This window comes from Prunus avium, chromosome 5 (assembly GCF_965620075.1).
Source record: "Prunus avium chromosome 5, drPruAviu1.hap1.1, whole genome shotgun sequence".
In the NCBI taxonomy this organism is placed as follows: Eukaryota; Viridiplantae; Streptophyta; class Magnoliopsida; order Rosales; family Rosaceae; genus Prunus; species Prunus avium.
The window spans coordinates 23,315,125-23,339,937 of record NC_142288.1 but is presented as its reverse complement, the minus strand read 5'-3'; the positions used below and the strand labels follow the sequence as shown (position 1 = coordinate 23,339,937).

General features: G+C 38.6%; 6 protein-coding genes, 1 long non-coding RNA gene and 1 other non-coding gene across 9 annotated transcripts; 2 read left to right on the top strand and 6 right to left on the bottom strand.

Moving 5' to 3' along the window:
• The first annotated feature begins 776 nt into the window (after positions 1-776).
• LOC110771738 (uncharacterized) lies at positions 777-1,740 on the top strand. Its single transcript, XM_021976090.2, has one exon. It carries the CDS (start codon positions 885-887, stop codon positions 1,485-1,487), a length of 603 nt encoding a protein of 200 aa, XP_021831782.1. The 5' UTR covers positions 777-884; the 3' UTR covers positions 1,488-1,740.
• A 200-nt stretch (positions 1,741-1,940) lies between these two features.
• Positions 1,941-3,674, bottom strand: KELP (transcriptional coactivator p15 (PC4) family protein (KELP)). Its single transcript, XM_021976091.2, has 3 exons — positions 3,286-3,674; positions 3,026-3,131; positions 1,941-2,309 (listed from the first exon to the last, which is right to left on the bottom strand). Exons 1-3 carry the CDS (start codon positions 3,577-3,579, stop codon positions 2,218-2,220), a joined length of 492 nt encoding a protein of 163 aa, XP_021831783.1. The 5' UTR covers positions 3,580-3,674; the 3' UTR covers positions 1,941-2,217.
• Positions 3,675-6,694: 3,020 nt separating this feature from the next.
• LOC110771740 (uncharacterized) lies at positions 6,695-8,203 on the bottom strand. 2 transcript variants are annotated; one of them, XM_088253076.1, is made up of 3 exons: positions 7,852-8,203; positions 7,246-7,495; positions 6,695-6,903 (listed from the first exon to the last, which is right to left on the bottom strand). In XM_088253076.1, exons 1-2 carry the CDS (start codon positions 8,094-8,096, stop codon positions 7,282-7,284), a joined length of 459 nt encoding a protein of 152 aa, XP_088109202.1. In that variant the 5' UTR covers positions 8,097-8,203; the 3' UTR covers positions 6,695-6,903; positions 7,246-7,281. The 2 variants fall into 2 exon arrangements, with proteins under 2 accessions (XP_088109202.1, XP_088109201.1); XM_088253075.1 differs by having other exon boundaries at positions 7,275-7,495; positions 7,852-8,200.
• A 165-nt stretch (positions 8,204-8,368) lies between these two features.
• TRNAQ-CUG (transfer RNA glutamine (anticodon CUG)) lies at positions 8,369-8,440 on the bottom strand. The gene has a single exon. It is a non-coding gene; the product is annotated as a tRNA-Gln (tRNA).
• A 613-nt stretch (positions 8,441-9,053) lies between these two features.
• LOC110771755 (Nuclear transport factor 2 (NTF2) family protein) lies at positions 9,054-11,720 on the bottom strand. Its single transcript, XM_021976107.2, has 3 exons — positions 10,970-11,720; positions 9,965-10,161; positions 9,054-9,569 (listed from the first exon to the last, which is right to left on the bottom strand). Exons 1-3 carry the CDS (start codon positions 11,429-11,431, stop codon positions 9,314-9,316), a joined length of 915 nt encoding a protein of 304 aa, XP_021831799.1. The 5' UTR covers positions 11,432-11,720; the 3' UTR covers positions 9,054-9,313.
• An 883-nt stretch (positions 11,721-12,603) lies between these two features.
• On the bottom strand, positions 12,604-15,973 carry LOC110771729 (Galactose-binding protein). The gene is made up of 4 exons (XM_021976079.2): positions 15,522-15,973; positions 13,266-14,620; positions 13,065-13,150; positions 12,604-12,951 (listed from the first exon to the last, which is right to left on the bottom strand). Exons 1-4 carry the CDS (start codon positions 15,778-15,780, stop codon positions 12,714-12,716), a joined length of 1,938 nt encoding a protein of 645 aa, XP_021831771.1. The 5' UTR covers positions 15,781-15,973; the 3' UTR covers positions 12,604-12,713.
• A 408-nt stretch (positions 15,974-16,381) lies between these two features.
• Positions 16,382-22,314, bottom strand: LOC110771744 (putative inactive ATP-dependent zinc metalloprotease FTSHI 1, chloroplastic). Its single transcript, XM_088253080.1, has 15 exons — positions 21,413-22,314; positions 21,240-21,324; positions 20,335-20,769; positions 20,172-20,225; positions 20,004-20,069; positions 19,768-19,863; positions 19,558-19,686; positions 19,199-19,251; positions 18,828-19,023; positions 18,337-18,451; positions 17,994-18,268; positions 17,603-17,686; positions 17,408-17,520; positions 17,077-17,326; positions 16,382-16,935 (listed from the first exon to the last, which is right to left on the bottom strand). The coding sequence occupies exons 1-15, from the start codon at positions 22,111-22,113 to the stop codon at positions 16,747-16,749; spliced, it is 2,841 nt and encodes a 946-aa protein (XP_088109206.1). The 5' UTR covers positions 22,114-22,314; the 3' UTR covers positions 16,382-16,746.
• A 1,279-nt stretch (positions 22,315-23,593) lies between these two features.
• On the top strand, positions 23,594-24,706 carry LOC148294525 (uncharacterized). Its single transcript, XR_015835812.1, has 2 exons — positions 23,594-23,803; positions 24,193-24,706. It is a non-coding gene; the product is annotated as an uncharacterized LOC148294525 (long non-coding RNA).
• Positions 24,707-24,813: the final 107 nt, after the last annotated feature.

Genomic DNA, 24,813 nt, shown 5'->3' with positions numbered 1-24,813 from the left:
AAATGTGTGGTTTGTGATGAAAATCTTCGGATTACACCTTCCATATACCACAAATTTAAATTCAACCCAAAACGCGGGCAATTCGTCTCTTAGCAAGGCCGTTCTTATCATTAACTAGGCAAATAGGAGTCTTAAATCTTTCAAAACCAAAATCATGTTTCGGCTTTGTTTAGAATGTGGCTAAATTCTAAGGCCTCATATTCCATGGTTCCATATCTACACAAAGATTTTCATTCATTCTTATGGGTGTGTGATGAATAATTATTGCGTGAGTGAGTGTGGCTGAAATTCTACACTAATACATCGCCGTTACATGATAGTCGATAGTATTTATGCTTACGCCGTTACATGATATTTTCCGAGATTGCCAAACAATTTTTCATTTTTCCATTCATTTGTTGTGGGGTCGCATGATTAGTTTGTCTCCATATTCGACCTAACACATGCGTGAGAGGATGCAACCCGTGATACTGATATACATTGAACATATTTGCAAAATTGAAGGGCTAAAGAGATGACTATTTTCTTAGGGTGGAATACCAAACACCTACATTACCGCCAAATACAAATCCCTTGGCACTCAAAATTTGAACTTAGTCTTCTTCTTCTAACTGTCGTTTCCTACTATTATTTTAACTCACGAATCTACCTCTTACTCTGTTCCTTTGCCTTTGGATCGGCCCAAATTTAGGCTTAAATTATTGTCCCAACGGTCCAAAGTTTCACATGCAGCCATTTACACATTTCGAACACAACTAATGTGTCTGACTAATGTGTCTGTTCTGACACAACCCCATTGTCCGTCCACCGATATTTTGACAAAAGATTCCTCAAAACCTTACATATGGCACTGAAATTATGGCCAAAGGTAGGAAATTTTCACAATGGGGAATTGCTCTTCTCTCAAAGGAACCTCTGGGGAGTGTCCTAAATCCATCAGGGTTCTTACGGATTCTGGGGTAGTCTTACAATTCAAGGGCCCTAAACTAGCTTCCGAAATCCTCACTGATTTTCCAGGGCATGGCATTTTCCAACAGGGCAAGGCCTCATTGCCGTTGCCTGAGCAAGAGCTTCTAGTGAGTGGCCAATACTTCCTTCTTCCACTGAGGGAAGAAGATCAGTTGGTTTGTGAGAATGGGGTCATCGAGAAACTGGAGGCGGCTGCTCCTGAAGCTGAGCCTGTGAAGAAGTCATTTGGTGCAGGATCAGATTTTGTTGAGAATTTGGCAAATGGGTCATCTGCTCTTGAGGTCCTGCCTTCTGGTGGCGATGGGGTTTGGAGAGTGAAGCTGGTTATTGACACTAAGCAATTGGAGGAGATTTTGTCTGAACAAGGCATCACAGAGGCTCTGATTGAGACAATGAGGATGGCTGCAACTGCAACTGCAGGCTTGCCAAGCACTCCAAGGCAGACAAAAAGAGGGGCTTGGACTTGGAAGCCTATCTTCTCCAACTTGTTTAAGTTGCCCACTGATCATGGGATATAAGCCTATCTTCTCCATCTTTGAAGGGGGTCTTTTTTTTTCTACTTTTTCTTTCTAAATTTTTAAATTAAAAAAAAAAAAAAAGGGTTACTATTTACTAGGTGGTTTGTGGTGACATGAAACATCATGTTTCTCTCTGTCCCAATGTTTGAGGTTTTAGTTAGATTATGTTGTAGTGAACTATGTTTTAGTATTTTGTACATATGATGAAGGCAAGGGATTTATGAATAATTCAATGAGTATGTGTGTTTTCTCAGTTTTTTCCTTTGTTTTTGGACCTGAAAAGGGCAAAACAAATCTCAAACAAGTTAAATTTCACTTGGAAGGTAATTTAACGGAAGAACGACATTAAAAATTAGTATGCTAATTATTTCTTCACTGGAATACTAAGATAAAATGGAGTTTGGATTGTACAATCCATAACTCGACGGTGCACTAAACACAAACAAGAATCTCTCTTCAAAGATGAAGGATTAAGGATCATCCATTTCTATTTTATTTGTTTCCTTCTAAAAACTGAATATGACAACATCTCGTATGAACGTGTTAATTTGTAACAGATAACACAACAAGTTGACTTCTAACATTAAGGGCTAATTAGAAACATCACAGCAGTTTTCAAGCTCCAAAGAAAATATTCTGCCATCAAGAGACCAATATGAAGCCCTAAAGCTGAAGCCAGTACAATCGACAAGGTAATGGAGGTTGAAAAGGATAAGACATTCCGAAATTTTCAGATCCTTGACTCCATCTTACTGATGGCGTTCTCTATAGCAGGTACATTCTTCTTGAAGACTGCCCATTGCTCCTCTGTCAAACTTATTCCTGTAGGACAAAGATTTAAGCAAATACAACCATAAATAAGCTTAAGACAGTCATCGTTACATGCATCCGAAAGATCAAGTATACAAAAGCTAGGAACAAGCAATCTCTCTGGCTCAATTTTGGTAAAATGGCCTCTTGGGATTATAAAAGGTAAGCAAGGGAGAAGAGGAAAAAGAACTACAATTCTGAGTTAGCAGCACTGAACGTAAACAACAATGCAGAAAACAAAGTTGAGCAATCGGCGTTGGTGGTTTACGATGCCAAGATGACAAGCTAACCCATAACTTAGATGTTTGGAATGAACACAATCATGATGAGGCAGTCAGATTGTGCAAACTACAGCCCAGGGAAAAGCAAGTAATGTAAAAATTGAACAAAAGCTTATGACAACCAACATGGCACTTAAAATATTATATGACAGTGATGGCATCAACCATTTCCAAATCAAGACAAATGCATAGTAAGTGAGCTCTATAATCAGAAGTTGCAGCTAAATTAGATCATTGCCTGACATACATGCATGCATGTATTTGATCACAAACTCTCACATACCAGAAAAAGCTGTTAATAATAGGTAAGCAAACTGTCACAGACAAATCTAATGTAAGTAATTGAAGCTGCAAGCTTAAATCAATGCCTCATATGCATGCATAAATTGATAAATTAACATGCCATAGGACTAGGGAGGTGTTTCAAATAGGACATAAATAGATTACCTTTGGTAGTAGGAAGCTCTTTGCCATCTTTACTATAAAACTCCCTTATAGACACCAATGATTTCCCTCTGAATTCTTGAAGTGTCACCTTCCTCTTCGATGAAAGCTGCATCACAACCAAACCCCAAATCCCAAAAAGACCCAACAAGTAAATACAAAATTAAGGTGAACACAAAACAAGAAACACACTCATTTTTCATCTCTTGGGTTTTTTTTCTTCTTTTTCTCGGGAAACAAACAGAGTGAAGAGAAAGTCTGACCCTGCAAATGACGAGATCGCCATTATCATCATACTCCTGGTCCTGGGCATCACCAATTTTCGGGTTTTCATCTTCTTCTACTTCTTGTTGTTGTTGTTCCTTTTGATTTTGCTCTTCGAGGAAGGACTGGACGACCCGTTTGACGAGCGCCTTGTAGGGGGGTTTAGAGAGGTCTAGGTCGAGCACTTCAGAGGCCCGCTTTCGAATCTTGAACTCTGTCATCTCGTCCATGTCCGATTTTTCCAGTATTCCACGCACCGTTTTTTCGATCTTTTGTTCGGTTTCGGCATCCATTTTTTTGTCTTCTGAAGTTCTTGCACGGAGAGATTCTACGAACTTTTTTCTTTGCTTAATTGGGGAAGCTCTGTGCCACTGTGCAGCTCCGTGTTTCTGTACATTTGGGGATGCTGTCAAAGAGCGGGTTTTATTCCATGCGGACTGGTACACAGTAATGGAGCCACGCTTCACTATTTGATTGGTCAAAGGTGTAAAAGCATCTTAAGGGCTTAATCCCTGACGATAATACACTCAACATATTATTATCATGGCTTGGTCATTGAGAAAAAAAATTTAGCCAAATTAATTACTATATCACTCAAAGTTTATAATTTATACATTTGTTGTTAGTTTCCGTTAAGTGAGTAGGTTAAATACATTTTTGCCAAAAGATTCCTCAAAGGAACTGCTGGGAGTGCCCTAACTCCGTCAGGGTTCTTACAGATTTTGGGGTAGTCTTACAATTCAAGGGCCCTAAACTAGCTTATAAAATCCTCACTTATTTTCCAAGGCATGGCATTTTCCAACAGGGCAAGACCTCATTGCCAATGCCTGACCAAGAGCTTCTAGTGAGTGGCCAATACTTCCATTCCACTGAGGGAAGAAGATCAACAAACATTTATTCAAAAACCAATTTTAGCATGAAATATTGTAAACCGAGTATCCCTCTCGTATAGATGACTTGGCTTAAAGCTGGGGCCTGGGCCCGTGTCTAGTCCCGTGGAAGTATAATCTCCGAAGGAAGACCTGCACACGTGGAACAATATCAGAACAAGGGCGAACTGGGGTTGATCCCAATTGAACCCTCTCCTATGACTAAGTTAGGAACTATCTTTGGTGGGAGAGAATGAATGTAGGGTTTTCACAATGAGAATATTTATTACCTTTGTCAAGAGATTGGTGAGAAGTATTTATAGGGGAGAGAGAACGACCAAGATATTTAATGAAGGAGATTTTTATTCTCTACTCCCCTATGGTGAGCTACATTTAATGTTCTGCTTCTGACCCACATACTTCCTTGATAAGAGTCAGGTGGAGAAGTGACAAGTGAACAGGGATGTGAGATGTATTAAATGATCCCTCTCCATCACCAGCTTGTCCACCCGGAGATCGATGGGTAATGCGACATCTGGTTAAGGATGGGAAGTGTGTCCACTGACCTTTCCCTCCTGCCAGGCTGTTTCATTAATGCCCTATTGGTTTGAGATATAGAGCCACAGTGGTCGGGTCGGTGACTAGAGCTCCGATCACTGGTCCAGCCCTTGCTCCGTCATATCCTGCTCAGAGGAGCCTATCTGTTGATGCCAAGGATATGACATGTGGTTGGGTCAGTACATAAGCGACCTTATCTCTCAGGGCCACGTGGTGTCCTCTGGTGGGCTCGGCTCATAGTGGTGGTAGGATCCATTAACAAATATTATACAAAAACTCATATAGAACCTATAGTCATTTTCTAATTGATTCTTAGTGTGTTAAAGTTTGATAAGAACCAATTAGAAAAAAACAAGTGTCTAGTTTTGGGGTTTTTACCCCAAATAAGCTCTATAACGGCTTTTGTATATTATATCATGCTAAAATGAGTTTATTACTAAAATCCTTGAAAATCCAATTGGGTTGTGAGAATGGGGTGATTGAGAACCTTGAAGAATCCCTAAATCCCTTGGTGCGTCTTTCTCTCCGAAGATTTCGCACAACTACATGGTGGAGTCCTACTTCCAAAGCCATATCTCTGATCTCCTCAACATTCTAATATCTATTATGAGGAATGGGGAGGGTACCATTCTGGTCCCCTCTGCTTTATGTCGACCAGGCTCTCATATGTTCCCTCATTGTAATGTAGACCTCCTCATTCTCAACATGAACAAATGTTGCAAACTTGTCTCTAGACCTAGCAGCTGTGTGGTACGTTCTGGTGAGATCACCCATAATCTCCTTGTTTCGAGATATTGAGCCATCGAAATGGTAGACATTGAGTTCTTTGATGGTTTGTTCGATTAGGGGAAAAAGAGATAAAATATTGTTTCTTGGCCGGCAAGAAATGAAACGTCTAAATCCGACCCGGAAAACAAAATGAGAGTCGAATTTGATCTAACACGTTTGCAAATGTAATTATTCTCCAACATGGGATAAAATCTACGGTTACTGATCACTCATTTATGAATTTAATCAAACCAACATACCTAGATGAGTCTTCAGAGTCGTGTCTTAGAAACGAGTTGCAACCTGTAAAAAAGGTAAAATAGAAAATTAACTACATGTTTATCTTTAAACCCTAAAGCAATTAAACCCAAAACTCACTGTTTAGTCCCAAGAACCGCGAAACCTTCACTTTCAATTGTGACTTAACTTGAGCTGATACACCTTTTGTAATTGCAATGTTTCCACCAAGTGATGGAAATCAGAGTGTCCTAAGAATCACGTGTTTTTCATCACAACAAATTCGTTAAGCCCATTCATATACGCAATCTCCACTACATACACTGTCTTCAACTGTTTGAATAGAACAGGCCTATATGGCCATGTCGGTATTAATAGTAACATTATTATTAAGACACAATTCCAATCCAAAAATAATAATAAATTTTCAGAACAATATAATATTTAGAGATTCTAAATGCCTCAAAAATCTGAACTAAAAATTCAGTTAAAATCCCAATGGGGCTTTCGGCAAACCCAGCCAGAATTTCAAATGGCAAAGCCCATAGACAAATGCATGCTGACCCTTCCAAGCTTATGAGCAACTATTTACAAGGGTAAGAACAAGTGTGTTGATGTGAGTGACTTTCTCCTTCTCTTTCTTCCTTCCCAGCCTCCTCCTCCACTTTCTCTTTCTTTCTTCCCAGACACACACCCTTAGGAAGCATTTTAGTTCTGTCTTAGATTGTAATTGTCCCTATTTAGCTTTCCGGATCTAATTGCTCATGTGTATAACCAATGTTTTTTTAGAACATAATCCAAGGGATCATCTTACAGGCCTAGATCATGCTAGGGATCGTCAGTTTTCGTCAGATTGTCGTATAAAGTTAAGAGTGTTGAACTCTTTGAACACCTTGCCTCTAGCTTGAGGTTAAGTGCTTTGTAGTGGAGGGAGTTTTGATGGTTTTCTGTATAGGAAAATATAACACACATCATCTATCTTTTAGAGTCTTTTCAATTCAATGTGGTAAATATACCAGATGGTTTCACATACAACTCTACAATTTGGGCACTGGCTCCACACTTTTCATAAAAACTACATGCCGTGCCGTCAAAGCTCCACTCTCATGCAGTTATCTCTTCAGTATCCTTGGACCTCGCTTATTCTTTGCTCCACTAACCAAGAATTTGACAGAGTCAAAAAATCTGGCACAAGAATTTAACCAAGCATAACGTCAGAGTTCATGTATGGCAGAAGAAATGTAATTTGACAAGCAATAACCATTGATTACATAAGAAATGAGTGAACTGTTTTAATCCAACTACATTCTAGAGATGCCATGATGGAAGAACCTCAGATAGCAACCTCTGGCTCTCATCTTTTCGTACCGTTTAATTTTGGTTTTTTCTTATTTAGGTTGTAGTGAGAGTTGTGAAACATTGAAGTAAACTTTTATTTGTTCTTCTCATCTTTTCTTACTGTTTTTGTTAAAGAGAAAGAAAAACAGAAAAAAGAAAAGAAAAAAGAAACAGAAGCAAATCCAAAACCTGTGTTTTACAGGGAAATCAAAGCTTGCCTTAGTGCTAGTCTCCTCTTCCTCCCCTTCCAAAGGCAACCTCATCCAAGCTTTGTCCTTGCCGCCTATACCGGCCGCCTGATGCCAAAAATCCAGGACAGGGCCTGTATGCCTTTATTGGCCACCAACCAAAGCCTGGAATAGTTGCAATTCCACCTTGAATCCTTCCCTCTCCATTGCATCCCTTCTCCACTTCCTCTCTCCCACAGGACTTGCAACCACTGCACCAAAGTTGGTTCCAAGCAAAAACCACATATCATGATTATGATTAATCATCAAAATTCACAATCATAGAGGCAAGGCCCAAAAGATTCAAAATTTGGAAAGAAAAAAAAATCCAAAAAATCCAATCTATATCTCTCACACACACCTGCACACCAAAGTCCACAACTTTGACTAGTGAATGGATTTATGTGATAATTTGCATAGAAAACCTAAATTTGACTCGGATGATATCAATTTAAAATTAAATAAAGGGCAACAAGGGAAAGAAAAAGCATTCTACAAAAGATATAATTGACAGTGAATCCAAGTTCAAGCGGGTAGGTGTATGATAAATATTTGGTGTACCGTGTACCTCAGGGGAAGCTCTTTGGTGGGTTCAGTGGCAGATTCTGATTGGGCAGCAAGTGAATCATCAGGTGGAGGAGAAGCAGGGCCTTGGCCTTCTACAACTGAAGCGGCACAGAGAAGAATGGCAGACTTAGAAGGATTTGTTTTGAGAGTTGCTGAGCCATGCAACCAAGTCTTTGGGCTGGTGGAAGGAAACTGAGAGAGAGAGATGGGATGAGGGGCTTGCACTGAGAGAAGGGCTATTCCCATTCTCTCTCTCTCTGTGTCTGCCTGTCTGTGTGTTTGTTTTGAGAATGAGGGGACTGGATAATAAGCCACCAAACTTCCCTCCTTTTGTTTTAATTTGTGAGGCTCAGGCTCATACATTAATCAAGTATGAATTGAGAAAAATATATGTTTTTGTTTCTTATGCATACTTTATTATTTCTCCATTTATGTTTTCTTTTTTCTTGTTTTTGAAAGGGTACCTTTTATAACTTTCAAGCCTGATGCAAAAATAAGGCCTGAAAATTAAAAAGGAAAGGTTCCACCGAGACTTGAACTCGGGTTACTGGATTCAGAGTCCAATGTCCTAACCGCTAGACCATGGAACCTCAGATGCTTATTCATCTCACCTCAATGCTTTTGAACCCAAAATTTTCTACACTAGCGAAAGCTGCCATGTGTACACACGTCTATGGGTTGGTTGGTTAGTTCCACGCATTCAGTCCAGGGATTAAAATTCAAAGCCCGTCGAAATTAGCAAGGGATTATAAAGGAGAAGCTTATGGCTCACACTTCATGGGAAAGAACTGCAAAACCCTAGCGTGCCCCCAAACGGGGATTGATTTTAAATTTTGACTAATAATATTACAAACTTTTTAGATGAGCAAACAGAGAGCTTCTTGTTGTGAAATCCATGGAGAACGATTAAGATCAGTTATCTGTACCAGTTTTTCTGATGCATTGAAGGCAAATAGTTCATATAGAATGACCACGCATAAAGAATTACTTTCAAATCATTTTAATTCTGTTCAAAATCCAATTTCAGCCAGTTTGTACCATTTTTTCCTGCACAAACTTTTCCCCTCAATCTTTCAGACAAATAATAAAAAATAAAAAATAAAAATAAAACCCTCAATCTTCTCTTTTCAAGAGACCATAATTGAATAACTTTCAGCAACTTGGTTCCTTCAAGTATTCTCGAAACTCATTTTTATACCCAAGTAATTAATTTCGCAAATAATTTATCAACATTTATCACAATAACAATGAGAGGATGAGAAAAGAAACGGATAAACCTCTTGAACAGAAAACAACCAAAACTGAGGTTGGAAAAATTAACAGCATCTTGCAAGGAAAAATATAGTGAAAGTTAAAGCGACTTTGCTCCTGCAAAAGATACCCACTATTCTTTTTTTTTCTTTTCTTTCTTTTTTCAAAACTAGTATCAAGTATATAATCGATATCATCATATCTTCCTTTCTTTATTGCCCCTGCACAATCGGCTGTTCTACCTCTCCATTCATATCAGAGCTGTGATGATGCACCAGGTACCATCGCCCATTATGGAACTCAAAGACGTTGGTCACAATGAATGGCTTGATATCGATTTCAAAATAAGTTTTCATGGTAACCCAAGCCATGTCTGTCAGAACCCGAGCACGCACATCCCGAATCTGAAAGTTGGCCCCTTGCTCCCAATCAAACGCAAGTCGCCAACCCTGTATTACTGCATTATACCTGAAGAGGAAGCAAAAATGACTTAGAACAAAATGCACAGAACAACTGCCAAAGCTTTTTAGAACAACATGCACAGCCTCATTCTTTCAATTCCCCCCAAATCCCAACTGAAAGGCATCTCATGAGCTGCGAGTGGCCATTTCATTGACCTTTTTCTCTAAATCCGAGTTTGAAAAACAGAAATTCACTCCCATTGAAAAAAGAAAAAACCCTAAAGTCATGCATAGCTTTATTTTTCACAATGGATACAAAAAGCATAATCAAAGGACTAGCAGTGATTTAAAGAAAAAACAAAAAACAACATTTTCACATCGCGTGGATGAGGTTAACAGAAGAAAGCACTCGTGACAGAAGTGCAGTTACCATACAGTGTACACAAATAGGAGGCATCTTACCCTGAAAAGAGTTCTCCTGAGGCATGAACACACTTCACATAGTCTGCATTCAGCCATAAACGACTCATTTCTGCAAGTGACCTTTCTCTGATGAAGTTAAAGAATTCAGTATTGACATTCACAATCGCTCTTGTAGCAGCATAGTAAGCCTTCCACCCATTAACTGGTGTTATACCATCCTGTTCCAATGTGAAGTCCTAGAAGAGAATTTGAAAAACCCAAAACAAAATATTCTTAGGACCCGTTTGATGTGTGAAAATAAAGAACTGACATGCATTAGCATTTCAAAGATGGATAAATTTCTGTTTTCAAAATTAAATTAAACATCCATCCCAACAAGCAATCACACAATAACTTTCAAATAATTAAATCTTGCTTATCGTTTCAGGCGGAAAAATACAGAGACGCTCAGTCGAGTACTTCTCTAATTAAAGAGACATAAAAAAAGTAATATTTGTAACAATATTGCAATTCAGATCATACAGAATTTTTTGGTTCTAAGATCAGATACAAATTGGCTGCACATTAAACCAAGATAAAAGAAACGAAGATTAAATTTTTTGATATATATTTCATCATTTAATTGAAGGAAAACTTCATGCAGCTAAAATATGAGAATAAATCCAATGCAGTTAAAACAAGGTTCTTCTCAGGTACCCAAAATGTGCCATAAGTAAACACACAATAGCCTAATCTCATCCCACATGTTTCACATCCCAACTTACAAATGTAGCAAAGTAAAATGCAATATCCTAATCTCGCCCCACACGTCAAGCCACACCCAAAGTTCCAATACTATAAACAACAACAACAAAGCAAACAATCCCAACCAATTTCCGATTAACTTACATGCACAAAGGGTCCAAATTTTCCCACATTTTCTCTACAACCAAACACACCATCCCTTCAATTGGAAACCACCTCGCCTTCAAATCAAAATTCAACAAAGACCAACATACAAATACTTCAAATACAAGAAGTTCGATAAATTCACCAATAGCATACCTTATGATAAAGCGCTTTCCACGCATTATCATCATTCGCGGCCTTTCGCATGAGCGAATTGGTCATCGAAAGCCTACAGAGGCTCGGATAGTCCAAGTAGCTAAGCGCGTGCGTCGTAATCTCCGGAACAAGCTGCTCCATCATCGACGCGCCCGTCTGCCGCTCCGTAATCGCCTTCGCCGTCTTTTCCGTCACGTCTGGACCGGTCCCGCCGTTCAAGTGCGGCGTCCTCAGCGGCTCCGAATCGGAGCCGGAGACGACGTCGTTACAGTTGCAAGCACAGCAAGCTCGCAGCTTTTCGTTTTTATTCGACGTCGACAGGTCGGTAGCCGAGCCACCTGATTTGGGTTTGAAAGGGAGTGATCGGACGGCGAGGAGAGCGAGGAAGAAGGAGAGAAAAGTGATTACGAGCGCTACGAAGAAGTTTTGGGGAGATGAGAGACTGAAGGCAATGCTCTCCATTCATAAGACATGAAAGCTTTGCAGAACATGAAAACCCTAAATATCTGGTGCGGCAGGGTCCACGATAAGGGTGTATTGTGTGTGTGGCGGAGAGCGAAATTGCGCCGTTTCGTCTCGGCGTGGTTTGCTGTGGTGGGGTTGTTTGGAAAACCCTAATGCGGAGATTGAATTTTACAGAAGTTTCAGGCTTTCTCAGGAGATAAGTGGAGAGAGAGAGAGAGAGGGTGGTTGTGAGCTGTGACTCGTGAGTCGTAACGGACTGAGGTCCGAGAATCAACTCGAACCGTGTGTGCCGGGTCAATATTAAATAATAATATTAATTAATTAATGACCGATTATTCTTTACATAAATTTCTTGGGGGATGTTTTCGTAATTTAACTTCCTTATTTTTACTATTAAATCAATTTTTGTCAGTCAAATTTTAATTAATGTATTTTTAAAAAATTATCATTCGTTTCCATATAAAATGTTGTCATTAGAGTGAATAGTCTTGAATGGAAATTGGGTACTCAATTTTGCCAAGTCAATGGAGTGAATTGGAGGGTGCTTTGCCTTCATAGAGTATGGTTTAATAAATGGTTAATTATTTACAAATTAAAATTACAAATTAAATGGATTCTTTTATATATGTATAAGCGATAGTCTAACTTACTCTTTGTCAAAGTTAGAAAAGGGGAGTGAGGTTTTCTCACTCGGAGTGCTATGACAATACTTAAGACTACTGATCCATAAATCAAAGCTCTTTTTCAAATGAATTAGGCCCCATTACCCTAACTTACGATGAGGAGGATCGACTCGAGTGTAAGAGGAATGACACACTGCCCTAGCTCCCATCTGCCAAATAAAACGGAGTTAAGTGAAGGAAATGGCTCATTATACAAGTTTAATATCATTTCAGTGCAGACTGTGCAGTGCATTTTAGACTTTTTGTCATTTTGGTCGAGTTAAGAAGTTTCATCGTACAGAACAGAATAAAAGAATAATAGAAAAAGATTCGATTACAACGACACCAGATCATGGGTTGGACCAATGGGCTGCTGGCCAGCGAAGACAAGTTGGGCCTTGAGGCATCAAATTTTGCAAATTTGGCTGCAAAGAGCCCAGGATTGCCGATTATTTTCTTATTGTTTGTAATGATGTAGCTCAGAAAAAAGGAAAATGGAAATAAAAAGACAACCAACCTTTTTTTTTTCTTTCTCTACAACACCATTCTCTTCTTTTTATACAAAAGATCTAATGAGCAAGGAGCCAAAAACCTATGGCACTACAAGAGGGGAAAGACTAACTATAGATCAAAGTAATGAATATTGTCATGCTGCTGCTAACAATCATCAAAACCCAACCTCTACTTTTCCTGCATGCATTCTCAGGCTGAGAGGAGGTTCTGAAAAATGTCAAAACTTGCAATGAAACTAGTTTGAGAATGGCAAAGCACAAAAAGAAAAGACTAACGGCTAGAACAGCAAGCTCTTTACTTTCCAGGCTCGCTTGATCTTTCCTGACATTTTCAAAATCCAATCTGCAGTAACAAAGATTCATGTCAGTGAGTCAAAGAGACTGATATGAAGCAAAATTTAGTGCATAAAAAAAATTGTGCAGAACTGTAATAATATGTTGAGACATATTTCTAACCTTAACATGTTGTTTTCCCTGGCCAATGCATTCACTTGAGATGAGACAACAGCTTTCCATGATTTGAGGTCAGTAAATTCTTTTTCCTGGAGAATTGAAGGATGCCAAACGATTAGGCGAATAAAGTTTCCTTTCCCAAAAACTATATGCATAAACATTACAAATTGAAAAGACATTCAAGAAGAAAAAACCATGCAGTACCATATTTTCCTTCCATTGCATGAGATCTTTAATCTCCGTTTTGGTTTTGTCCAAAAGCAATGATAATCTTAATAGCTCTTTACCAACCTCCGGCAAGATATCCCCTTGTCTTCGATTTAATTCTTTGATATATTCCTCCAGCACAGATAAGTTCAGCTCAAGTGACCTCACCTTTTGCATCAAAATCTTCAGAACAGAATCACCAGGAATTCTTCCATTTGGCTGCTGTCTTACCTTCATAACAGGTTCTGGAATTTTGTTCGTAGTTACTGGATTTTTGGTAACGTCTAAATTGACTTTTTGTGTATCTTCAATGTTTTCCATCCCTACACCAGCCGTTTGTACCCCATTTTGACCTTCACCACTTGTCCTCCGGTCAGTTGAACCAACCTCTTCTTTTGGAGAAGATATTACAGTTGCATTAGGCTCTGCCAATTTATTGGCCACAGATTCTGCAGACGCCACAATCAGATCTTCAAGCATTCGCTCAATTGCATTAATACCATACACCTCTAGAACACTCAGTGTGCAGTAAAACTCTGATCCATAGTGACTTAGCAAATCTAACTTCAAGTATCTTACCCATTTGGGTTCTGGCAGCTTAAAGGTTTGAGCATGCTTGACATTAGCAGCAACAAAGCTTCCCAACGGGGACCATGCGTCTGCTGGATAGCTTAAACTACCTGACAATTCAAATTCCTTGAAATTAGAAGAGTAATGCTCAAAGTTTGCTATTTTGACAGCATCTACCAGAGTCTCTTCTGCAAGTTCAACGATAACAAACTTCCTCCCTACGGAACAAGGGTTTCTCAGGTACTTATCGTGATCCTTGCCCAATATGTTGCTTGCTCCTTTTGCTTCCTTATTGTGAGCCACCACTTTTGCACCCTTGGATGCAGAGGCATAGTTGTACTCCGTTCCATCAGGTTCAAGCCCATGGGTAATGTTAACGAGCTGACTAGGCACATCCTGACCTTTTTCTTGCTTTGTTATGTTTCGAAATTCATCAAAATTGAGATAGGTGGAATGAGAAGTTCTTCCATTCAGATATTGCCCTGAATGATTTGTGTTCTGCTCTTCTTGTGCTTGATGTACTTCACAAACCAAATCACCATAACCTAAAACACTCCAAACTAATTTTTCTAACCTCTTTGTCTCTGGAAGTGAGTACTTGGAAATTGCATAGTTGTGAGATACATCAGAATCATTACAGCTTTTAGACGAACCAAAATCTAATAGCATTCCATTAGTCTGCCTTCCGTTTCCGTTTTCTACAAATGAGCATGCATGATCACCGTGCTTACCATTGCGAACACTAGGACAATGTGTAGTTCTGTTATCAGGAGCTGAATTCCCTGAAGATGATATAGGCTCAAGTTAAACAAATTATGCATCAAATAAATAGACAAGGATAAAAGTTAAAATGCCACCTAAGTAGCTTATCCTAAAATCATGAATCTGAAAATAGAAGAATGGTGATTCCATAAGAAAGCTCTCTTAATTCCAGCTAGAAGATAAGATTTGGTAAATCACAGACACAATTTCATTCATGACCAAGAACGTAAGGGGACCAGTAGAAGAGATTTTCCCAACAGTACACATCAACTAAGGAAGCAATTGACAAACCATGGCAGAGATGTCGCATACGAAAAAATCAATATATCTAAAAGAAAAAGTCAGAAAACCCTACTTGGGAATTTCAGAGTCTAGTTTCTAAAGATTAACATTTTTAAGAAAAAACCAAAACCACTAAAAAATGAAATAGTGAATAAGAAACGAAGGCCTCTTCATGCTACAGAAAATTGTTGAAACCAAAAAGAAATTAGAATCTTCTAACACTATCATACCCAAAGAGAAAATTCACCTCTTCAATTCATTCACATGTAACTTGACTATGCTATGACAGAAAAGTCTAAAGCCACTAATTGGATAGTTATTCTCTAAGAAACTTATTAGGGGAACATTAAAGGCTTCAGCTTTCTTTCTGCGCTTCAACTTATTAGTGAAATATTGATACAAAATGCAGATTCAGGAAATGGGTTTGCTAGAAATACAAAAATGAAAATTGGGTATTAAGGAATTAGATGAAAGTGGGAGAAAGTAGAGCCAAAACCACCAAAAATATATATATACAAAATTTACTAAGAATCCAAATCCAAAAACCAAATAAATAAAAGTTCTGAATCAGAATAAGAAATAGAGAAAAGCCAAAGCAAAGAAAAATGGAACATAAATCATAAATGGAAAAGATAATACCTCCATTCCCATGGCCAAGACCAAGTTTAGAGTAGAACAGGAAGACAAGGCACCAAAGTGAGAAGATCAAAGACACAGATAGTTCATAGAAGCTCTTGCTCTTATTGGTGCTGTAGTTGTTCTTCTTGTTTTTGTTCTTGCAGCTGTGATTGTTTTTCTGAAAATTGCAGCTTTCATTGTGTTTCTGAAAATTGAAGGTCTCATTGGTGTCTTTGCTTTGGCTTTTGATATATAAGGAGCCATTCCGAGGCTTCTTCATCTCTCATCTGTGCAGGAAGGGCCGTTGAGTTGAAGGGTTTTGCTGGGCCCTTCTGTTGCATCAAAAAGCATAGCGACAGAGGGAAGAGGGGGAGAGAAAATGTGGTCTTTCCTCAGAAGTTGGAATCACGAAAAGTCCTTGTCTGTTTTTTGTGGCTAAATTATTCCCATTCGTGCGGGAACTGCTCTTTGCCGTTGAATGGCGCATAAGTCGGTTTTAGAGCAAGTTTAAGTTGAACTTTAAGTTTAACCCATATCTTACCAACGGCTTAATTTGGTGTGTCCAGTTTCAACGGCCACTTCCACTGCCACTAAGGGCTTGAAAACTAAAATGTTCAAAGACACCAATGTTGGAAGAGAACTCAAGTTCGAATCTTCTAGTCTCCGATTGATTAATAAAAAAACTGCCAAGTTTGTTCTAGTAAATTAAAAATTGAATAAATGAGTCATTGCCACATCATAATAAGCAAAGTTGATAAACAAATTTAGTGAGCGAAACAGTACTCCATATTTTAGACACCGTGCCTAACTTGAATGTAGTTTTGGAAATTTTGTGACACAAGATTTCACTTATAATGTTCATTAGGTTTAAAATTTGATGATTGTATCCAACTATCGGAGTTCTGATCTCATTGATGTTTAAATGAAAAAAGTACAGATGAATTTGGAATTCTTAATCCTTTACATTCCGGCTTTTTCTAATAACTACAGCTGAGCTACATCTATCAAACACAAGAACAAAACAAATTAACAAAAATAAAAAGCCCAATAAAAAGGAAAAATGGGCTTGCTTTGAATTACAAAAGATAGATTACACCTTCTGGGTAGCACACAACAAAACTACACGACACAATCTCATTCATGCTCTTCACGCTCTTGATGGCAATGAAGCTGCCAATGCAGTCCTCATGCATGCACGGTACACAAAGAACACGGAGAGCCCCCATGTATGGGATCTTTCATTTAATCATAGGGTTTCTCCTTTGGATTGAGTTAGAAGGGCATACTCTAACTCACGTTCCTGTTCCTGTTTGAGGAACTTAAGGCTGCCAGGATTTTCTTCCTCAAAAAGAAGCTTTAAGGGTGTCTGTGGAGGGTACTTGTTCAAGATAAAATCGATTTCTTCGCCGCTAATTTCCTTGCGTTCAAGAAGAACCTGAAATGAAAGTCAAAGAAGCCCGCAAGTCATTACACCGCTTAAAACCTCATCAGATATTCAAGAAATTCAATCATATGCACTTGAAGGATAAATATCGGTAACACTTCCAAGATGCAAATTTACATGCAGACCAATTACCTTCACAGTTTTAAGCAAGGCTGCATGGTGCCTTTTAAGCAAAGAAAGTGTTTTGTCATACATATTATGTATCAGCTCTTCAGTCCTTTTCGCAACCTCATCGTCTAAATTGAAGTTCACCGGTGGTTCAATTAGGTCATAGTCGTGGTACAGTGATCCCTCAAAGTCCAGCCGAGGGCCTACAAATTGAACTTTCTTCCTCCAAGGTGGTGGCTCTCCGTGTATGACCATTGGATTCTCCAAATTCCAACTGTAAGGAGTGAACAATCAGTTCATTACAACATCACATAAAGCAGGGAGTTAGAAAAACAGTAGTGAATAAGGGCCTAACATGGTTAAAATTTTACGAGCAAGCCAAGATGCATCAGCAAGGTAGTCAACTGAAGCCCTTGATGTGTCCCGTCCATATATGACCTCTTCAGCGGCCCTCCCTCCAAGTAAAACCTGCATGGGGAAAGAAAAAAAAAATCAAAATTAATGAATAGGATACAGTTAAAAGGAAACCATAAACAATAAAAAAGCTAACCTGAAGGCGATGCAGCAATTGTGGCCGGCGCTCAAACATGTATGATTCATCATCAAGTCGATGAAATACAACTTGCGATAATGTCTGAACAAATCACTCCATAAGTAACAAGTGATAGGAAAGATGACTCCAGAGTCAAATACTACTATTATAGTTATATCTTTTTTGGTCATAATACTATTATAGTTATATCAAATTAGTCATTACGTGCAAATGAACAGTGAAATTAATTTAAAAAGACAAGTTTTAAGTAAAATTAATTTTTCATCTTTTAAGTATGTAATGAACCACACAACTGTTAATCCATCAGAAAGTGTTGAAAACATATAAGAGCAACAACTTACAAATCAGCCTATGGGCAAAAAAGAAGATAAAGAAGCAGAAAGAGCACCTGACCACGAGGGATGATTGAGATACGATCACAGCATTCAACTTCTGCATTCTCATATTGCCTAAGCAGATGAGAAGTTATTGCAACTCCAACTTCAGTAGTGGCTCGACGACATTGTCCCTGATGACCTAACTCTATTCCAACCCGTTTTGGTCCTACAGTAAGTCTATCAACTGCATCATCCAAGTCCGACTGACGAATTGACTCATGCCCCTTCCTCACCGCTACAAGTGCAGCCTCTTGGACCAGCTGAGCCAACTTTGCTCCCGTCCATCCTAATAATTATCAAATGTTTAGTCATCCAAATACCAAATTATATGGAACAGCAAAGACGGATGCATACCAGGTAAGTTCTGTGCATAGCTGGACAAATCAACAGACTCTGACATTTTCACTTTGCTTGCGTGGATTTTCAAAATATCCAATCTCCCCTTTGCAGCAGGAGGACGAATTTTTATCTACATGATAAAACCCAAATAACAATAAACCAGTAAATTTCATTGATTCATTCAACAGAGCTAACATATACAATTTATGGATAAAGCAGAAAACAGATACATTTGGACCTGCAATTAATTTATATCCACTAGTTCTTAAAAAGTCGCTAAATTATCCAATAGAGAATCATCCAGCAGGACAATTCCAACCAACAATTAGAAAATAGTTCAATGGCTCATTTAGGATCACATAAAGATGTATGATGTCTGATTAAAAAAAAAAGGTATGATGTGACTGATAATGTGTCAAGCTTAAACCAAAGAGTTAAAAGTCCCTGAACTAACAGAGTGGACTAATTCTAACTTCTAACAGTCTTTTACTCAGAACGAAACAAACCTTGCGATCAAAACGACCTGGTCGGAGAAGTGCAGGGTCTAACAAATCCCTGCGATTTGTAGCAGCTAAAAATATAACACCTTTACCAGTATCAAACCCATCAAGCTCTATTAAGAGCTGGTTCAGTGTAGTTTCCCTCTCTTGAGTGGCTGCATTATACAGGTGGTCGGAAGATTCCTTAAAAATCCCTTGACGCCTGATCATACGATAACAAACATGTAGTACTAGTATTAGCATCCAACTAAAAATTATGGACTAGACACTTTTCAGCCAGCAGCTTGCACAATGGTGATATGTCATGAAGCCATGTTCCTCACAAAATTTTAAAATCCACACAATTCATTAAAATCCACCAAGAGAAATATGCATACCTCGTAGCCAATGCATCAATTTCATCAATGAAAATAACTGATGGTTTGTTTACCTGCACCGAAAAATAAGATCATTATGTAGCAATCTCAACAGGACTTCAAGAAAGCAAATATTCCATGCATTAATTGATGAAGAAACTCTACACTAAGAACCACTTATTAAAAGGGAAGTATACTTTCTGTAAAATTACTGATAAAGGAGAATGACTTGCTTGTTGTTCCCGGTTCTCACTTCTGGGTGACAAAGTGGGATAATATCGGGAGAACCAATGTTGTTAGCCACACAGTTCTATGCATTAAATATGGACGAGCACAATCACAATTTACAGAATTCAACTACAAATGGGAAGTATAATCACCTTGGCTCTTTTGAATAGATCCCTAATACGAGCAGAACCAACACCAACTAAAACTTCAACAAATTCAGATCCAGCCATTTGGTAAAATGGAACACCAGCCTCACCCGCTATGGCCTTAGCAACCAGGGTCTGGAAACAGGCAAGTAAACTGAAAAATTACTACGGGCTAATTTCATGTGCACATATTGAAGATTAGGACAAATAACAAACCTTGCCGCATCCAGGTGGGCCCTCTAAAAGAACCCCATGCGGAGGCTTTATTCCCATTTTATCAAACAGTTCTGGGTTCTTCAAGTACCTCACCAACTAATCAGCAGAATATCAAAGATATCAATAAGTTATCATTAATTTCAAATTTACAAACAAGAATTATAGTTAAGTTAAGACTGGGGGACAAATTGCAATACACAAGCAATTGATTCTTAACAATTAGTGAAAACGAATACCTCCTGGAGTTCCTCTACTGCTTCATCAATCCCTGCCACGTCACTAAACTTAACTCCAGTTGACCCCTGAACACATACATGTCAATACAATATTGAATTCTAAGAACCTCAGGAAGAACTTCAGCATGCTAAGAAAGTTACACAAATGAATAACTCTTAGAAACTAACATCAACACGAGCTTCTGCTTTAGACCGTGAAAAATCAATCCCTTGCCACAGATCCTGCAAATATTAAGTGCAACTCATGGCGATCAGATCCATGGCATAAATAAGGCAAGGCATGAATGCGCGAAGAATAAGGAAAGAAACTGTAGAAATGACGCAGCATTACCCACTTCCTGAAGTTCTTAGGTCTTCTAGAGAGTGTGAAACGGACAAGAAGGACCATGGTCAAAAGGACAATTGTAATTGGTTTTAACATCTCAATGCTGGAAGATACACCACCAAAAGTGTAAAAATCAGAAAATTTAGAGAAAATGCCTCCGTCACTGAAGAAGTCAACAAGATTATCCCATACTCTCTCTAAAATTCCAAAGATGAGACCAAGAAAAAGTCTAATAAATGGTTTGACTATAGGCCATATGACATATACAGTCGACACAAAAACGAAACTGGTAACAGCAAATACTGCAGAAGCCAGGAACCCTCCAACAACAACTGCAGCAGCAGCCATTACAGCTGTTACCATTCCAAGCTCTACCATCATTCTGCTAGATATGGAAGATGCCACTGGATGAGGGTACTGTGGTAATTTTCCAACCCAAGACTGCAACAGAGGAATCAAACAGTAAGGAAAATATCAATTTTCTGTCGGAATAAAAGGAAAATTTTGACTCTTTAAACATTTGGTTCCAATTATATGCATCAATACAATACATTGTTTTCTATAATCCAAACCTCATGTCTGGAACATATACAAGAAGAGATAGCTGCAAAAATTTAAGTTTGAGAAAATAGAAGCTAATTCTTGAACCAGAGTATGTCCATACAGCTAAAGGTTTTCTATCATTGATAATAGAATTTAAAAAGGAAGGTCAATACAGCCATGCTCACTTTCTAAGCACTCAAACCAGAACCTCCAACTGAATGGGAGTACAATAGAAACACTCTAATTTCACACCATGAAAACTAGTGCTACAAGATAATTCACAATAACTTTTGCCTTTCTTAAAACCAATTTCAATTGATTCACAAGTTATAATTAACTAAGCTCAAAAGAGTTCAAAGATTGATCACCGTAGTATGCCCCTCTATTACATATCTCGGGCCCGTATACTCCTCCAGAAGAGCCTGAGCTTCACCCTCATCCAGCCTCATTGCCCTAAAAAATTGCAAACAATATCACTGAACTGTCAAAACATCCACAAAAGCAGAACTCCTTAAGTAATTAAATGTTTTTTCATTTTTACCATTTGGTTCTATGCAAGCTCTTCTGGCCTGGGATCTCCTTCAAATCGACAATGAAATCAGTGAACCCATAAGAAGTCCCTGTAACTTCCTTAGAAGTCAACAACTTAACCTTATCACTCTTCAAAGCTTTCTGAAAATCCTCAAAGCTCATTGTGGGCAATTCCTCCAAACTCCTTTCAAATTCCTCTTCCTCCGGCAACTCAGTCCCAAAAATCTGCTCTGGCACATAGAGCTTTCCTTTATACTCCCTCAAAATGTCCTTCAAATAAACAGATTCATCCCTCACTTGACTATCATTTTGACCCTCAGTCCTCTCTTTCTTCGGTTCTGCCTTCGAAAATTTCAATCTCTTCGCCCAGAGTTCAATAAAACCCACATTGGAATTCTTGACCAAACTCTCTTTTTCTTTCGAAGTGTAAAACTTGTCACCAACTAAGTACCTGGGTTCAATCTGGCTTGGGTTCTCCTTCAAGACCCTGGTCACAAAATCGTCCTGGGGGGCTTTGCTAGTGTCACCCGACCGTGACGAGGGCCCCGAATACGACTGGCAAAGGAGGGTGAGTGTCCGGTGAGGGAAAGGTGGCTGTGGTTGAATTTTTCGAATCAAATTGAAACGCTTTGAGTGATTTGGGGATTTGAAGTGGGTGTGGGTTTTGGGAATGTAAAGCCTGGGTGAGTTGAGAATGTCCATTGAAGTCATTGCTGGGACGATAAAGAAGGTTGAACAATTGGTGGGATTAGAAGGGAATGTGAATATTTGTGCTCATTTTTTGGGGGTTTATCTCTTTTAGGGTTTATGATTTTTCATTTTGCCTCTGCAATTGTATTGCATGAATTTGAGTTGGAAGTTTGAGTTCTGTTCCAGTCTTTATCCGAGACCCAGGTTTATTTTTTTGGGAGTTTTAGTAGTAGGGACTTTCTCTATTGCGAAGTGCAAGTGTGCGGAGTGAATGCGGACTTCTATTGTCACCGTTAGATTCCTTGTACGCTGTAGATTTAAAACATCATTGAGAACTTCTATTTCTATCAAAGCTTTTCAGGGCTGGTTTGGGGTTGCTTAACTTAAAAAATAAGCAGCTTTAAAAAAAAGTTTTGAAGATTTGGGTGTTTGGTAAAACAAAAATAAGCTGCTTATTTAATAAGTTGCTGTCATTCAAAGCTGAAAAACAGAAGCAGGTGGGGAGCTGCTTCTGAAAACTGCTGCGAGGAGAAGCATGCGGAAGGTTTAATGAAATTTTCATATTACCCATATTGCCCTTATTTGTTTCAAACAATTACAGACTTTTATCCTCGTTATCCCGGTTCGAGCCTCCCAGTAGTTGTTCCTCTTGGATTTTTTGTAGTTGTTTTGTTTTCTCTCTGCAACTTGCTCACCTCATCCTCTCTCTGCAACTTTTTCCCTTCCTCAATCCCTCAAAGCTACAAACTCAACCCAAAACCCCACCAACCCAGCTTCCTATTTTACAAACCTAGAAGATCTGCGACTTGGAAGGGAATGAAGATATGCAACTTTGATGGGGAAAATAAAGAGAGATCGGAAGGGAGAGAGAGACAAGGATAGAGAACTAGGGAGAGAAAGCAACTGTGTGAAATCACAGCAAAAACAAGTTTTGTCTTGAATATTTTGGATGAGGAAGATGACGAAAGAAAAAAAAAGGGGGGGGGGGTGGGAAGGAAGAAGAAAGGAGAGAAGAGGGAGAGGGAAAAAAAAAATTGGGGCCCGTGAAGGAAGAAGAAAAGAGAAAGCAGAGGAGGGAGAAAGAAGAAAAAAAGGGGAATGGAGCCTGGAAAGGAAGAAGAAAGGAAGAAACAGAGGAAAAAAAAATTGGGGCCCGTGAAGGAAGAAGAAAAGAGAAAGCAGAGGAGGGAGAAAGAAGAAAAAAAGGGGAATGGAGCCTGGAAAGGAAGAAGAAGAAAGGAAGAAACAGAGGAAAAAAAAATTGGGGCCCTGGAAATAAATAACACTTTTGTATTATGCCCTTTTTGGTCATTATACACTCTCACAGCACTTCTAAAAAAAAGTTTACCAAACGCTATGACACTGCTTTTTTTACTCACAGCACTTTTACAAATACGAATTACCAAACACCTAGCTGCTTCACTTCACAGCTGTTTATTCTCGCAGCACAGCAGAAGCAGTTTTTTTAAAAAGCACAGCAATACCAAACTAAGCCTCAGTCTTTTGATAAGAGCCAAAATTTCCCGCACTTACACCTCCAATCTACTAACCTCTGTTTCTTTCTTCCACCACAACACCTTCTCTTCCCTGTGCTTTCATCCCTGTCAATATCACAGCTGCTCCTCCGGGTTATAATATTTTTATTTCTTCTTTTCAACACCTTCTCTTCCGTGTGTTCTCATCCCTGGCAATATCACAGCTGCTCCTCCAGGTTAGAATATTTTTATTTCTTCGTGTTTTTTTTGCTTTATGATATATGGGTATTTTCCATTTTGCTTATACAAAATTTTCTGATTTTCTTGTGGTATGGGATTGTTTACTAAAAAGATTTGGGTTTCTTCGGAAATCACGAAGGTTGGAATCGGAAAAATAGAAAGCACTGATGTATGGGTTATATGAATTTGGCTACTAATTGGTCTTTGTTTTTGTATGGTTTTGGCTAAGTTATTCTATTTCATTTTCTGGTTGAAAGTTCATCTAATTCAGGTTTGATGTGCACTTACGAGTTTGGCTTTTGGTTCAAGCATTGCTACAGTATTCTTTGCTATTGTTTACCAATGTTCCATTGACTAATATTTTTGTTATTTTTTGCTTTAATAGATGAAACTTTAGAGATGGGAAGCCCACAAGAAGGACTCGGGACATATGAATTTATGGAAGATACTAATGAAAATAATTCAGATTTAGTTTCCAATCCTCAAGTAGAAGATCAGCATGTACCAAAAATTGGTCAAGAGTTTGAATCACTTGAGGATGCCTATAACTTCTATAACAACTATGCAAAACAAGCGGGATTTAGTGTTCGAAGTTATTGCCAGCAAAGGAGTAAAACTTCTAATGAGATCTTGAGAAAAGAATATGTGCGCTACAAAGAGGGAGTATATTCCAAAGAAGTTTCTAATGGAAGTGAAAGGCGGCGAGGTGTAGTACAAAGTGGGTGTAACGCTAAGATTGCGTTTCTGAAGACAAGAGAAGGAACAAAATACATAATTTCTAACTTTGTGGAGGGCCACAATCATGCTTTGACAGCCCCTTAAATGGTACATTTGTTGAGATCGCATCGCAAAATTTCTGAAGTTAATAAAGCATTGGCACAACGATTTGGTGATGTTAATATCCCAACACATCAACAATTTAGTCTTCTTGAAGTGCAAGCAGGAGGGATGCAAAACATTGGATATACAAAGAAAGATTTATATAACTACAAAAGACAATTGCAGA

Bases quoted from the DNA above. Each gene is read 5' to 3' on its own strand.
- LOC110771740 (XM_088253076.1), bottom strand. From the start codon at position 8,096: ATGGGAATAGCCCTTCTCTCAGTGCAAGCCCCTCATCCCATCTCTCTC. The intron at 7,496-7,851 runs GTACACGGTACA...ACTTTGGTGCAG, and splicing joins ACCAAAGAGCTTCCCCTGAG to TGGTTGCAAGTCCTGTGGGA.
- LOC110771755 (XM_021976107.2), bottom strand. From the start codon at position 11,431: ATGGAGAGCATTGCCTTCAGTCTCTCATCTCCCCAAAACTTCTTCGTA. The intron at 10,162-10,969 runs GTATGCTATTGG...ATTCTCTTCTAG, and splicing joins GGAAAGCGCTTTATCATAAG to GACTTCACATTGGAACAGGA. The intron at 9,570-9,964 runs GTAAGATGCCTC...CTTCCTCTTCAG, and splicing joins TCAGGAGAACTCTTTTCAGG to GTATAATGCAGTAATACAGG.
- LOC110771744 (XM_088253080.1), bottom strand. From the start codon at position 22,113: ATGACTTCAATGGACATTCTCAACTCACCCAGGCTTTACATTCCCAAA. The intron at 17,687-17,993 runs GTGCTCTTTCTG...TGATTTGTTCAG, and splicing joins CAATCATCCCTCGTGGTCAG to ACATTATCGCAAGTTGTATT. The intron at 16,936-17,076 runs GTAATTGGTCTG...CTTTCATTTCAG, and splicing joins CCTTGCTTAAAACTGTGAAG to GTTCTTCTTGAACGCAAGGA.
- LOC110771729 (XM_021976079.2), bottom strand. From the start codon at position 15,780: ATGAAGAAGCCTCGGAATGGCTCCTTATATATCAAAAGCCAAAGCAAA. The intron at 13,151-13,265 runs GTACTGCATGGT...TCAATTCTCCAG, and splicing joins TGCAATGGAAGGAAAATATG to GAAAAAGAATTTACTGACCT. The intron at 12,952-13,064 runs GTTAGAAATATG...TTGTTACTGCAG, and splicing joins AGGGAAAACAACATGTTAAG to ATTGGATTTTGAAAATGTCA.
- LOC110771738 (XM_021976090.2), top strand. From the start codon at position 885: ATGGGGAATTGCTCTTCTCTCAAAGGAACCTCTGGGGAGTGTCCTAAA.
- KELP (XM_021976091.2), bottom strand. From the start codon at position 3,579: ATGGATGCCGAAACCGAACAAAAGATCGAAAAAACGGTGCGTGGAATA. The intron at 3,132-3,285 runs GTCAGACTTTCT...GTTGTGATGCAG, and splicing joins GCGATCTCGTCATTTGCAGG to CTTTCATCGAAGAGGAAGGT. The intron at 2,310-3,025 runs GTAATCTATTTA...TTTGTCCTACAG, and splicing joins AGAGCTTCCTACTACCAAAG to GAATAAGTTTGACAGAGGAG.